The 12,831-nt window shown below is 42.0% G+C and overlaps 1 protein-coding gene and 1 pseudogene across 1 annotated transcript in view; both read right to left on the bottom strand.

Moving 5' to 3' along the window:
• Positions 1-532: 532 nt before the first annotated feature.
• BPIFC (BPI fold containing family C) overlaps positions 533-12,831 on the bottom strand; it is a 49,899-nt gene continuing 37,600 nt past the window's right edge. Inside the window, exons 15-18 of the mRNA XM_007165718.3 lie at positions 4,266-4,308; positions 2,778-2,841; positions 1,938-2,014; positions 533-1,089 (exon numbers count right to left, since the gene is read on the bottom strand). Of these exons, the coding sequence (XP_007165780.2) occupies positions 967-1,089; positions 1,938-2,014; positions 2,778-2,841; positions 4,266-4,308 (307 nt within the window). The 3' untranslated portion in view covers positions 533-966. The remainder of the gene's footprint in view (positions 1,090-1,937; positions 2,015-2,777; positions 2,842-4,265; positions 4,309-12,831) is intronic.
• LOC114238184 (pleckstrin homology domain-containing family B member 2-like) lies at positions 8,827-9,389 on the bottom strand (annotated as a pseudogene).

Genomic DNA, 12,831 nt, shown 5'->3' with positions numbered 1-12,831 from the left:
AATGAAATGACACTTGGTAAGCCCTCCAGTAAACAGCTCTCTTCCATTCCCCCACTGGATTGTCAGCACCACAAATGCAAAGTGTGGTTTCTATTAATTTCCTGCATTATCCACACGGGTTCCCCTTTCCTCCTCTTCTGCCCCAATTTCGCCCCATTGATTGGTTGCTTTAACTTAACCTACTGTGATTTATCTAGGTTTAGTACTCTTCAATGCCATTTCATTTAACTTGAAAGGGAAAACAGCCTAAAACTTAAACAAGTGATACAACTTCTAGAGTTTCCTGTGTTCACTCTGTTTCTCTCTGGAAACATCTAAAGAGACAACATATTCCCTTTTTAAATCAAGGATTTAAAATTCTTGAAATTCTTGAATTCTGTACAAGCTCAGTTTGTGTTAACATTAAGGACACTAAATTTTCTTTTTACCAGTCTTATTTTATTAAAAAAAAAGTCTGGGGCAAGAAAATTTGCAAATAAAAAGGCAAAATTGACATTGATAGAAAACAATTTTAATTAAATACAGGGGACAGTAATGGTAAATATAAAACATAAAATCCAATATGCAGGGAGGGGGGAACCCTAGAGAGCTGAAGGGGCTGAAGGGATCTCCGCTGATAACCACTGATGCAAATCTGTATTTGAGAGTTTCTCATGCACCTCCTTAGAAGTACATGCCTCACTCTTGGCCCCAGAATCTCATAGACACAGGAACACACAACATGCACTCAAACATGAACACACATTCAAACATATACCCCTCCACACACATGGGAACACACACATCCCGACTGAGCTCTTTCACCCTGTTTGCCTCCCTCTACATCCATGAGGGCTTGAAAAAGAAAACTTCCAGCAATTCGCAAGGGCTTTACAATTCCTGTGTGTACCATCTTCCTGCTCTGGGTTTACACGAGCTGTGGGATTAAGGGCCATTTACTTCCTGGAGTGGACTCCAAACAGGCAATCAAGGGGCTGGCTTCCCCCTCCACTGTCCACTTATCAGGTTCAGAGCTTCCCAACCATGGAAACTTGGCTGCTGCTTTAAGGACGTTTTATACTTCAGGTCGGTGGAAATCAAAAGGAAACCCTGAAAAGGATGCAACAATGAAGACGATATCAAACTTGGGGCACCTGGAGCCATAGGATGTCTGGGTTTGCCTGAGGGGTTGGGGAGGCGTGGTTTCTTTACCAGGTCCTACTGTGCAATACCCTTCCTTACCCCTGTCCCCCTTGTGAGTGCCTCAGACACAGGAACAGGACATTTTGGATTCTTGTCACCTTACATGACTTAAGCAGTTATAGAAAGGGACAGGGGGAGGGAAGTGGGAGTGCAGGGTAGTATATAGGATTGGAGAATTCTGTCAGAATCTTATGATTCCCAGAAAGGAAGAAACAAGGTATTCTGAAGTTTGTTAATAATGATTAACCAGGAAACAGCTCACAACAGATCCCTGAACCCAGAGGAGGGTCTTTGGTTCAGGCAAAAGTTTACTGACTGAGAGAATCAGAAGAGTCAGTCTAGTCTCAAATATGCCCTTTTCCACCTACACAAGCCACTTCACCTCTCTGAGTCTTACTTTCCTCATCTATAAAATGGGATTAATAATCCCAGCCTTACAAGTTGTCTTGTGGAACAAATGAAATACAGTGCACTAGTGCATCTTCTTGTAGTGTGGTGTGAATAAACTTGGCTTCAAAGGGAAATCAGACTTGGTCTGATGGGTTTTTTTTTCCACTTTGATCTGATTTTTAAACTCAAGTTTAAGTGCTTTTCATTGTTAATTATGGGCTTTAAGAGCTAAACATCTTATTTATAAAATTCCTCGGGCTGGGAAACAACAAAGCAAAACAAAATAAAACAAAAAGTAAGCAAAATAGGGAGAGGTATATTCTACTATGAAAAGAAGTGGGGCAATTAATATTGATAATTCTTACCTCAAGAACTTCAATATCTGAATTGACGAGTGAGATATTTTGTGGGTTGGGCAGAGGAAATCCTTGCTGCAATTTTGCTAAAATATAGAACAAGATGTAAAATAATTGGGCATGGGCATGGAAGATTTAGTAAACTTTTTAGTAAGAGACTAACAAGAAACTTTTTGATAATTTATCTTTCCATTCTTCCTGGTTCTGTGTCTTCATTCTCTCTGATATGTCCCTAGCATTTCCCTGAAAGAATGGTTAATTAATCTATGCTTAATAAAAATGCACCTGCAACTATGGGCATTTGGATGGCAGAAAAATGCTGGCAACTTGTCCAATTTGTATTTTGAAAATAACTTAACTAGTGGGTCCTGAGGATATTTTGATCTCCAGTACAAAGCATATTTTAACCAAGCCAAACTCAAGATGCTACAGTTTGTGAACAACTGCAGTGTAGGGAGAAGGCCTAGGATTGTCATTCATTCAAACTGTGCCTGTCCGGATGGTGGTCTTTGCATAAGAACCACAGAGACACCTTCTAGGGATCATCATCTCATTTCTGGTTGACCTGAAGGAGACTCTTGACTGCCTAAGGAGAGTGGTTTTAATCTCCTTAACTCAACCAGAGTTAGCCTTTCTTGCTGAGTCTGCAAGTAGAGTTGCTAACAAGGCCTGGACCTGGAATATCTAACTTCAAAACTGTATCGTTGATGGTACAAACTCTGTCAATTCTGGTGCTGGCCTCGATTCATAATAACACATTAGAAGTACAAGCTTCAGGATGGAAAGTCTCAGACAATCCCCAACACTTAGCCAATGTCAGTGTCACATTGTTTCCCAAGAATCCCTTACCGTTGGCCAGTGGGAGGACTCCGAAGTGGAGAATGGAGGACAGAATATTCTCAAACCTCAAGACCTGAAATGAAAGGGGAAACTGAATCAGTTGCCAAATCAGGGCATTTTGAAAGCACCATACCTGGTTTGGACATGTACTCTCCCAGACTTTATCAGGACTGAAAGCAATAATTAGCATCTCCCCATAGAGATATTCTAGCTTTCCAGACACTGAAAGCTATTTTGTGGGAAGCCATTTTACAGGGTTTCCTAATCTTTTTTCCTCTTTGAGGATGGACATTTTGGTTCCTCTCTACAGTGGATCATGGTGGCAACAAATGCAGAGGGACCACATGGTGGCAGCAAACATAACAGCTTAGATACTTATCAAGTAAGATAATCTCAAATGACTAATAGATATTCCAATTAGTCGTCTTCCATTAATTTATTGGGAACCCTGGCCACAGGAGCTTCCTTGTATTATATCATGCTCTATAGTTAATAGTACCACCAGAACATGCAATTTATCTTTAATAAACTATGGTAGTTGTATAATCTTAGCAAACTGCTGGTTCCTGGGAAGATTTAGGTATTAAAAACAAATGCACTATGATGAACACCAGTTCATTCAGTGAATATTTTTTAAGCATCCTATATGCTTAGCAATAATAAGAACCTCTTTGAAGCTTAGCAAAGGTGGCTCTGAAGCAGATGTCCTAGGTTTATCTCTTGTTTTCACCACTTTACTGTGTGATGTTGGGAAACATCTCTCTGTGCCTCAATTTCCTCAACTGTAAAATGAAGATAATAGTACTAATCTCAGAGGGTTGTTATCAGGATTAAACAAGTTAATATTATGTAAAATGCCTGGTATGTACCATTGTCATTTTTCAGAAATGTCTACAAACATTGCCAAACGCCCCTGGAGGGGAAGATTGACCCTAGTTGAGAACCAGTGCTCTAGAACATAAGCGACATGAGGGTAGGGGCACCCATTAGTGATCTGGCTGATCTTCCTGAAGCTTGGGGAGGGGGATTTCCAAGTTGCATGTTGGGATGACCTCTTCCAGTCAGGAGGTCACCGGGCTAGACCCTCCTAAGAGGCATCTACACAACCAGCCTTGACCTAATTTTAGGAGATGGGTAGATATCCTTTGAAGAGCAAACCTAATCATAGCCTAATAATTTATATAGAGCATCATCCTTTGGTAGTCTGAATCTTAAATTTAACTCTAGAGGATTATTTTATCCAAAAAATGAAATGTCTGTTTTTTCCCCCCAACATTACACAGTCTTAACTGTCTTTTGAGTTCTTTTGAAAGTCTTTTTGAATAGATAAAAGTAAATTGGAGAGTTTAATAGTTAACAGGCTTGGTGGATGAGTAGCTACATAAAGAATTTTAAAGTTAAAACCTACAATCAGAGGCAAAGAAAACAATCATCCAGCTACTATATAGGAAAATTCTCATTTTTCCCTGTACGGGGACTCAGAGCTCTGATTCCTACCTCAGTATTGCTGCGACTGGACTCTGGCAAAGAGAGGTAGAAGCTGAAAACAAAACAAAGCAACAAAAACCAATGGGAAAAAGTTAAAGGAGGGAAGACTTAAAAACAACCGTATCGGAAGAAAGAAACAAAAAGGAAAGGGAACTTTTTTTTTCTTTAGTTCAATAAGCCGTTATTTAAAAAACCACACAAACTTGTAAGAACATAGTGTTCTAGTACATCTTTACCCCTATATTTGCTGCTTAAGAAGAAGAGCAGGGGTAACAGAAAGCTTGGATTTGTAACCAGGATGGGTTGCCCAAGTGCACTTGCTATATGCGACTTACTGTTGGCCACTTGGAATGCAGAACATTCTTAAGGAACAGTTTTTAGGTCTTCTTGCTCTGAACTCAACCTTATAACTTCCCCGAGTCAGGCCGGTCCCTTATTAATAAATATGACAATGATGATGATGATGGTGGTAGTGCCACTGTAGGACGTGGACTATCCTAGGAGCTTTGTAAACATTCAAAAATTTAATCTTCATAATGACCCTGTAAGAAATGCTACTATTACTGTCCCTTTGGCAGACAAGAAAACTGATGATCAGAGAGGGAAAGTAAATTTCCCAAGTCATAGAGTCAGCAATTGATAGGTGCAGGTGACAAATCTCACTCTATTTGACTCTAAGTTCTATGCTCAGTCTAGGCCACACCCCTCTGAAGGAGGTATTACATGTATAATTTTTTTAGCAGCTCAGTCAGAACACGTAAGGGAAACGTTAGCTGTGATGGCCATCTGATATGAAAGGCAGTATAGTATAATTGTTAAAGAATAGGGATTCTGTAGAACGCCTGAGTTTGAATCCCATTTCTGCCTCTTACTACATAGAATTACTTACTCTCTCTGGATCCTAGTTTTCTCATCTACAAAATATGAATAAGAATGGTACCTACCTTATAGGCCTATAGTGAAGATTGAATGAAATAATGCACATAAAATGCCTAGAACCGTGCCTAGCATATCCTTAGCCCTCTATCAATGCTGGTATTATAACTAGGAGAAATGCTAACAGTTAGGCCAGCACATAATGCCCTTGATATTCTTTGTCAAATACCAACAGAACCTTTGCTATAGGTCCCATTAGCAGGGAGTCCCTCACCTCCCCAACACAGCCTGTCCTCATGCTTGATATTTTGTGATTTTCATGATAAAGCTAAAGGCCAACATTGCCTCTTTCCCCATTTTTCCAAGGACTGATCCACAGGTAGTCCTCCCAACATACACACTTGATGTTCAATGCAATAGTAATAGTAATATGAAGCAATAGTAATCAATAGTAATAGTAATATGAAGAAATAGTAATCAATAGTAATAGTAAAATGAAGCAATAGTAATCAATAGTAATAGTAATATGAAACAATAGTAATCAAGAGAATTGTACTATGGAGCAATAGTAATCAACAGGGAGGATTCCTTCATTTTACATATGGGAAAACTGAGGTCCAAAGAGGGGAGTATTAATGGCAGATTTGGGACTGGAACACAGATCTCTTGAAGCCATCCCAAAGCTCCCTTCCATTATACGATGTTGACTCATCTTGTTTTCCCCATTTAGCTTCCTAGGGCTCACTTTTGCCCACGTCTAGAGTCTTACTCCTGCATCATCCCTCCAGTGGAACTCCCTGTCTTCAGTCTTGATTCTCTCCAATCCACCTTCCACACCATCCCCAGAGTGAGCTACATTACACGCATGTCTGACGAGGACATTTTCCTGCTCAACATTCTTTAATGGCTATGATAAAGTCCGAGTGATTCATACAGCACAGGAGGCTTTCTGTACCCTGACTCCCAGCTGCCTCTCTGTTCTCATCTTTCATTCTCTACCTTGAATTTTTTTTTAAGGTTAGCAATCATTTAATGTATTAACATTTTCACTTATAAACATACAATTTGCATATACAGGGAAAAATAGGTTCTGAGGACACAACAGAATACTAGAGACAGGCAAGCAATCAGAAAAAAAGATCAACCTGGGGGGAAAATAATGGAACTGCATCCCATGCTGGTGTCTACATAAACTTGGGAAGGAGAAAGATAGATCACACAGTATCACAATTAATGCAGAAAATAAATGTGGGTCATTTTGTCTCAATGGCAGGAACTTCTCCCATGATCCAGATCTTGGGTCCCGGTCTGGCCCGTTTCATGTATGATGATCTGAAACAAAACCACGGGTCTCTCCCTTCTCTTTACATCTAAGATCCTGAAGTTAACTCAAGGAATTAAAAGAATAGACCTAAGAAACAAGTAGACTGGCATGTGTGCAATGTCAAAGGCCAACTAGTTAAAAGTACACGTGGAAGTAAAATACTGACTAAACCTGAACAAGTTCCTTCCAACTCACCTAACTTCTTGATTTAGGATTACCTAAGTGTTGGCATCTATGAGAGTTGGGGCCAGGGAGATGAAGTATCTCAGCCCATCTTTATACCGAGTATGCATTTCCTCTCAGGATCAAGTCACTAGTGACAGTGAACTTCCAGACTCAACTATAGTTGCCCAGTGGGGCTGTGCCCGCTGGGGACAGGGGCTGGAGATGGGGGGGCACACGTGTGCCCAAGCTTCAGTCCATAGCTCTCCCCCTTCTGTCAGAGGGAAGCCAGGGCAACACAGGGAGACCATCTGCTTCAAGGGCATTTCACTGACATAACTCAGTATCTGTGGTTCCAGTAACTCCAAGTTCAAAATTAATACCCTGATGTAACATTAAAAACTGAGTTTAGTATTTTGTAAGTAAAGCATACAGCTCAAATAATGACGACCATCTGAACAAAACCATTCTTATTACATACGATGTAAAATAACTAAAGCAACATTTTTAACCATCAAAACCAGTGTCGTCACACATCACATCTGGCAACTTTCCACCATGTCAAACATCCAAAGAGATGACAGCCAAGTATACTTCTTTTCAGCTGGAAACAGACTCTCCAGTGTCAACAAGTGCGACAGAATTGACTGGGAAAACAGACCTGTGGTCACCACAAAGTTCATTTGGCATCTGGTTTCATACGGAGCTAGATCTATTTGAGTCTGCCTTAGAGGTGGAGTGCGTTGGTCAGTGGAACAAAAGACTATGTATGTAACTGGCCACATAGAATACAAACAGAATTTGTGCTACTAGGAGCGTATTGTATGGAAAATAGGGCCACATGGAATATAGGGGCAGAGACCTTCAATGTAGCTAAACTGCCTTTGTAAAAGTACATTTTTTAAAGCATGCAGGACAGAAAACTGGAATAATTGAAGTTTTAAAATTTACATAAATAAAGAAATAAGAAATAACAGAAATGCACAACTCTCAGTTTGCCAGAGCTTCACACATAGTTGGGGCTCAAATTAAATGGTTTAAGCTTCTCTGTAACGTTTGAGTCAAGAATAAAAACAAGGCCGGTGTCCTGATCAGGTGGAGTAATACCCTGAGCAGGTCATTCATATCCTTCGGCCGCAACTCCCATCTGTAACCTGAGTCTCCCCCACCATGCCACCACCGGGGCTCCACGCACCCCAGTGCTCGGGGACAGCCACAGCGCCCCAATCCTGCACAGGACAGGAAACGGGCCTTTAACAGCCTTCAGAAGGGTGGGAAAGGGGATCCTCAGTGCAGCGCCATCCCCTGAAACAGTAACACTGTAACTATGGCTCTCATTCCACTCTCCTCACCATTCTCTTAATATTACTTTCTCAACAAGTAGAAAAATAAGCTATAAGTAGGCTGAAGTGGCAATAAAAACAGTCAAAGTGAACACTAAAAACATGATGCCTCTGAATACAGCAAATCTACCTCCACACACTTGTTTGTAATTGTTTTGCCTTGTTCAAGTTTTAAATGATAAAGCCCTAAAACGCTGAGACTCAAGTCTACTCCTAATTTGAGATGTTTTCCAAGGATCACTACCCAAAACAAACTAGTAAAAATAAAATGAAAAAGCATCATTTTAAAGGGGGGGGACCTGCCACCCCGCCCATCATCCTGAGCAGTCAGCTTTGCTGGGAGCCCGCAGAGCCCCAGAGGCTGTGGGCATATCACACCGCCGCCTCAGGAAGGTTCCAGCCTACAACTCTTGAAGTAACGTGCAGCCAGTTCTGGTCTGAGGTTTCAAAGTCTGGCATTAAAACAAGACAGCTGCAGTTCTTCTTGTCCCAATCACTCACTCACTCATACATCACCACGTTACTAGTGCAACACTAAAATAAACTATCCCTTAAGCATTAAGGCCTAACTCTAAAAGGAAAATGGCCTTTCCAAACAGGTGTGTTCAAATAAGGTATTCTGAGAGTGCCATAAAAAACTCCTAGAATGAGCCAGTGCCCCCAGATAGCCCACGTTTTAGCTAAACAGCAGTCCAAAGCCTTCTCTGTGGTACTTATATGGATTAGTTATAAGTATGATGTCACTACTTTCAAAAGAACTACTGAAACTATTATTAAAAACATTTGTAACAAACAGAAATGCCCTGCAAAGTATATTATTGCACACAGGGTATCAGAAGCTATGCACCTCCAGGTTCCAAGGACTCTAGAAGACCCAGAACAGAGACCCTAAGGCCATGCCTGTGGCCGCCGCAGCCAGCATGCCCAGCGCCAGGTCACTGTCACTGTCTCGATACCGCTCACGAATGATGCCTTGGTTGGTAGGCTGCTGTCCATAAAGTCCAGCACACGGGTACTGATAGGGTACGGCATAAGCCTGCCCGTTTGCAGCATAGACAACTTGAGTTCCTGGCGGGTGTGCACCACTGTATGGACCACAGCCACATGCCTGCTCAGGGGCTGGTGCAGCATAGGCTGTGTAAGGAGGTGGGGAGGAAGCCACGGCAATCTCATCATACAGGACTTCTGAGCCAACATAAGCTGTGTTTGTCCTGGGATCCTGAAGTGTAAATTTCCAGGCCAAACAATCATCTGTGCTTTCTGCACAAAGACTGATGGTTTTTCCCATCTCGGCAAACAATCTGCAGCAGTCTTTTGCCTTCCCATCTGGAGGCTGAATATCCTGACATTCATGTCCCATGCGGATGTTGATGCAGTCCACTGGCATGTGGACCTTATCCTCTACACTCTGCCGAGTTTGGTCATCATAATAGGTCAGGTGACCATCTGACCACTGGTCAAACCAATTCTTCCAGCGCTTCAAAACAGTACTCTGTCTCAGCAACCATCCACTCTTCACAAACGCCGTCTTTTCACCTGCAAAGCCTCTGGCCGCAGCCGTGCACCAAAGCAGGGCGGGAGCGCAAGGTCACTGCCAGGCTCCTCGGCTCCGACTGACTCACGCCCTCTACCTTGAATTTTATACTCAGTAACTCCGAACTGCTTAGCGCTATGCTGTCTTTTTCATCAGGTACTATATACCTGAGTTTAAAGTGTACTGGCTTCAAAACACATACCAAAAAATCCTGAAAAATTAAAATTAATAAATGTCTACAACAAGTAACATTATGACCACTAGTCACGTTAACTCAACCCAACTCATAGTTAAATATAAATTACATTTACTGTGGAATGCATTTGAATATGTGCAATATATTTTGGGATGGAGTCTCCAAAAATTAGAGTGGGTAAGGCCATAAAGATCCTAAAACAACCTTGAGGTGTTTCCTTGCATATTCCATTATATTTCTGGCCTCCATGCTTTTTGCTCATGTGGCTCCCTCTTTCTAGAATTGCCCTTCTCCTTTCTCTTTGGCTGGTTAACTCCTTTTACTTGCTTAAGATTTAACTCAGGTGTGGCCTCTTCTGGGAATCTTTCTGTTATTTCATTTAAGGAGCAGATATTCACAGAAGAGGTAAGTTTGCTTATTATCAGCCAATATCATGTTAGCATGAATTAGGTTTTGAGATTTATTCAAAGTGACAGCTAAGAGTAAAAACCAGAAAGACTGTTAATTCTGACAAGGATCAGAAATGGTATCGGAGGCACTGTGGCTCAAATTGATCTTAGTGGAAAGTGAGGACCAGAGTCACTAGGGCATCTTTGAAGGAAGTAAGCTGAGCAGTGGAACAAACATTTGCAGGCACTGCTGGGGAAATGTGGGTGCCTCCTCCTGGTCACCCTGCCTCTTACAATGGGCAAGCTAGAGCAATTTAGAAATTAGGTCTACATAACATGGAACACACTTGTGAGTTTCCTTTCTTTTCTTTCATCACAACCCTAAGCCATGATTGGTTATCTCAGGACCACCTGAGCTTCCCGCAAACCAACTATCCTTTCCTACTAGGGCCATATGACTTTTATCTATTTACTAGTCTCTAGGCATATTTACCAGGTTAGTTTACTAGGAGACAAGTCTCACTAACTGCAGAGAAACAGGTGGAGCAAAGAGCAAACTCTTCCTGTCCAGGTTCTGAAAAACACGCAAGCTCAACTCAGACCACTAGGTGGCGAACAACTTCACTCCTTTGACATTTTATCCTTCACCTGGCACCTAACCTGTTACTTAAAGCCCTGCTACTAGCAGCTAATTTTTATTACAGAACCACAGAGTAGCTGGGGAGAAAGGGAGCTCAAAGAGGTCTACCTTGCAGGCATATAGAAGTATAGCTTATTTTTAACGTTTTGGAGAAGGTTTACTGCTCTGATTGAAAACCAGAGCTAAAGTGCAAACTTTTAAGCATGGCAAAAAGCCCTTCATAATCTGAGTCAATACAGCAACTATGACATAATGAAGGCCAAGTGGACCAAAGGACAGGCATTCACAATGCCAATTCCTCCAACCCTGTGGTCATGGCAGACATTGAAAATCAATCCTTGCACTCAATCCCCTATAATGATTGCTTATCTCTTTGCCCTATGACTATAAACTCCTTGTGGGTTGAGATACAGTCTTAATTCCCTCTGTATTCGTGGGATTGAGTACAGAGCATGGCGCACTTAGCGCTTAGTGTTCATTCGTTCACTCATTGATTCTTCCAGCAGATATCTATTGAATACCCAGTATATATCAGCTCTGGGACAGGTACCAGAGATACAAGTGTGAGAAAAACCAAATACACTCACTGCTCCATGTAGCTTACAGCCTAGTGGAGAGGCAGACGTTAACCAAATAATTGCACTGATGAACGAGGTTAGATCAATAGTCTGAAGGAAAGAAATATGTTCATTTGTTCATTGAGGCAAATGACAAAGGAATCTGATCTAACTTGGTGGATGCAGGAAGGTTTCCAAGAAAGGGCTGTGTCCTTGAACTGACATATGAAGGATGAGCAGGATTAAAAAGGCAAAATGGGGAAGGAAGAGTGGAGGGGTCTGGGCAGAGGCCAAAGGCCCAGTGGAGGGAACAGAGAGCTAGGGAGAGAGCACAGTGAGACGATGCTAGACAGACAGACAGCGGCTGACCGGGCTGGGTTTCTCAGGTCGTGTTGGGATTTTTTTTTTTTTTTTTTTTTTATAAATTTATTTATTTATTTTATTTGGCTGTGTTGGGTCTTCGTTTCTGTGCGAGGGCTTTCTCCAGTTGCGGCAAGTGGGGGCCACTCTTCATCGCGGTGCGCGGGCCTCTCACTATCGCGGCCTCTCTTGTTGCGGAGCACAGGCTCCAGACGCGCAGGCTCAGTAGTTGTGGCGCACGGGCCTAGTTGCTCCGCGGCATGTGGGATCTTCCCAGACCAGGGCTCGAACCCGCGTCCCCTGCATTGGCAGGCAGACTCTCGACCACTGCGCCACCAGGGAAGCCCCGTGTTGGGATTTTGATGTTTACCTGAAAAGGAATCTGTGGCAGGTTTCTAAGAAGGGGGGGGGATGTCAGTGTTTTGTCAAGATCACTCTGGCTGCAGTATGGAGAAAAGATTGGCAGGCTGAGAGGTTCCCAGGTGCTTCTTCTGTGCTTGGTAATGTGCTAGGCAATGTGAAGAATTTTATTTATATCTATATTTATGAGGGATGGGGAGAAACTTTATGTACAGGAAGCAATTAGAGAACAGTACAAAGCAGCCTGTATTCAGGTGCTCTTTTGTGGGTTTACACACTACTTGTTGCAGGAATTCTGAGAAGGTGTGAAAAGGTGATGAGACCAGCGAGGGTTGTGTGTGTGTGTGTGTGTGTGTAATATGGGGGGGGGAGCAGAAATAAATTGCCCTTTGAGAGAAGCACTCTGTATACTACCATGTACAGGCACCCTACCCTGTCCATTAGCATGTGGTACATATATACAATGGAATATTACTCAGCCATAAAAAGGAATGAAATTGGGTCATTTGTAGAGACGTGGATGGGCCTAGAGACTGTCATACAGAGTGAAGTAAGTCAGAAAGAGAAAAGCAAATATCGTATATTAACACATATATGTGAAATCTAGAAAAATGGCATAGATGATATTATTTGCAAAGCAGAAATAGAGACAAAGACATAGAGAACAAAGTATGGATACCAAGGGGGAAGGGGGGGTGGGATGAATTGGGAGATTGGGATTGACATATATACACTACTGATACTATGTATAAAATAGATAACTAATGAGAACCTATTGTATAGCACAGGAAACTCCACACAATGCTCTGTGGTGACCTAAATGGGAAGGAAATC

The sequence above is a fragment of the Balaenoptera acutorostrata genome, chromosome 11, assembly GCF_949987535.1.
Source record: "Balaenoptera acutorostrata chromosome 11, mBalAcu1.1, whole genome shotgun sequence".
Lineage (NCBI taxonomy): Eukaryota > Metazoa > Chordata > Mammalia > Artiodactyla > Balaenopteridae > Balaenoptera > Balaenoptera acutorostrata.
This window is presented reverse-complemented; position numbering and strand designations above follow the sequence as displayed.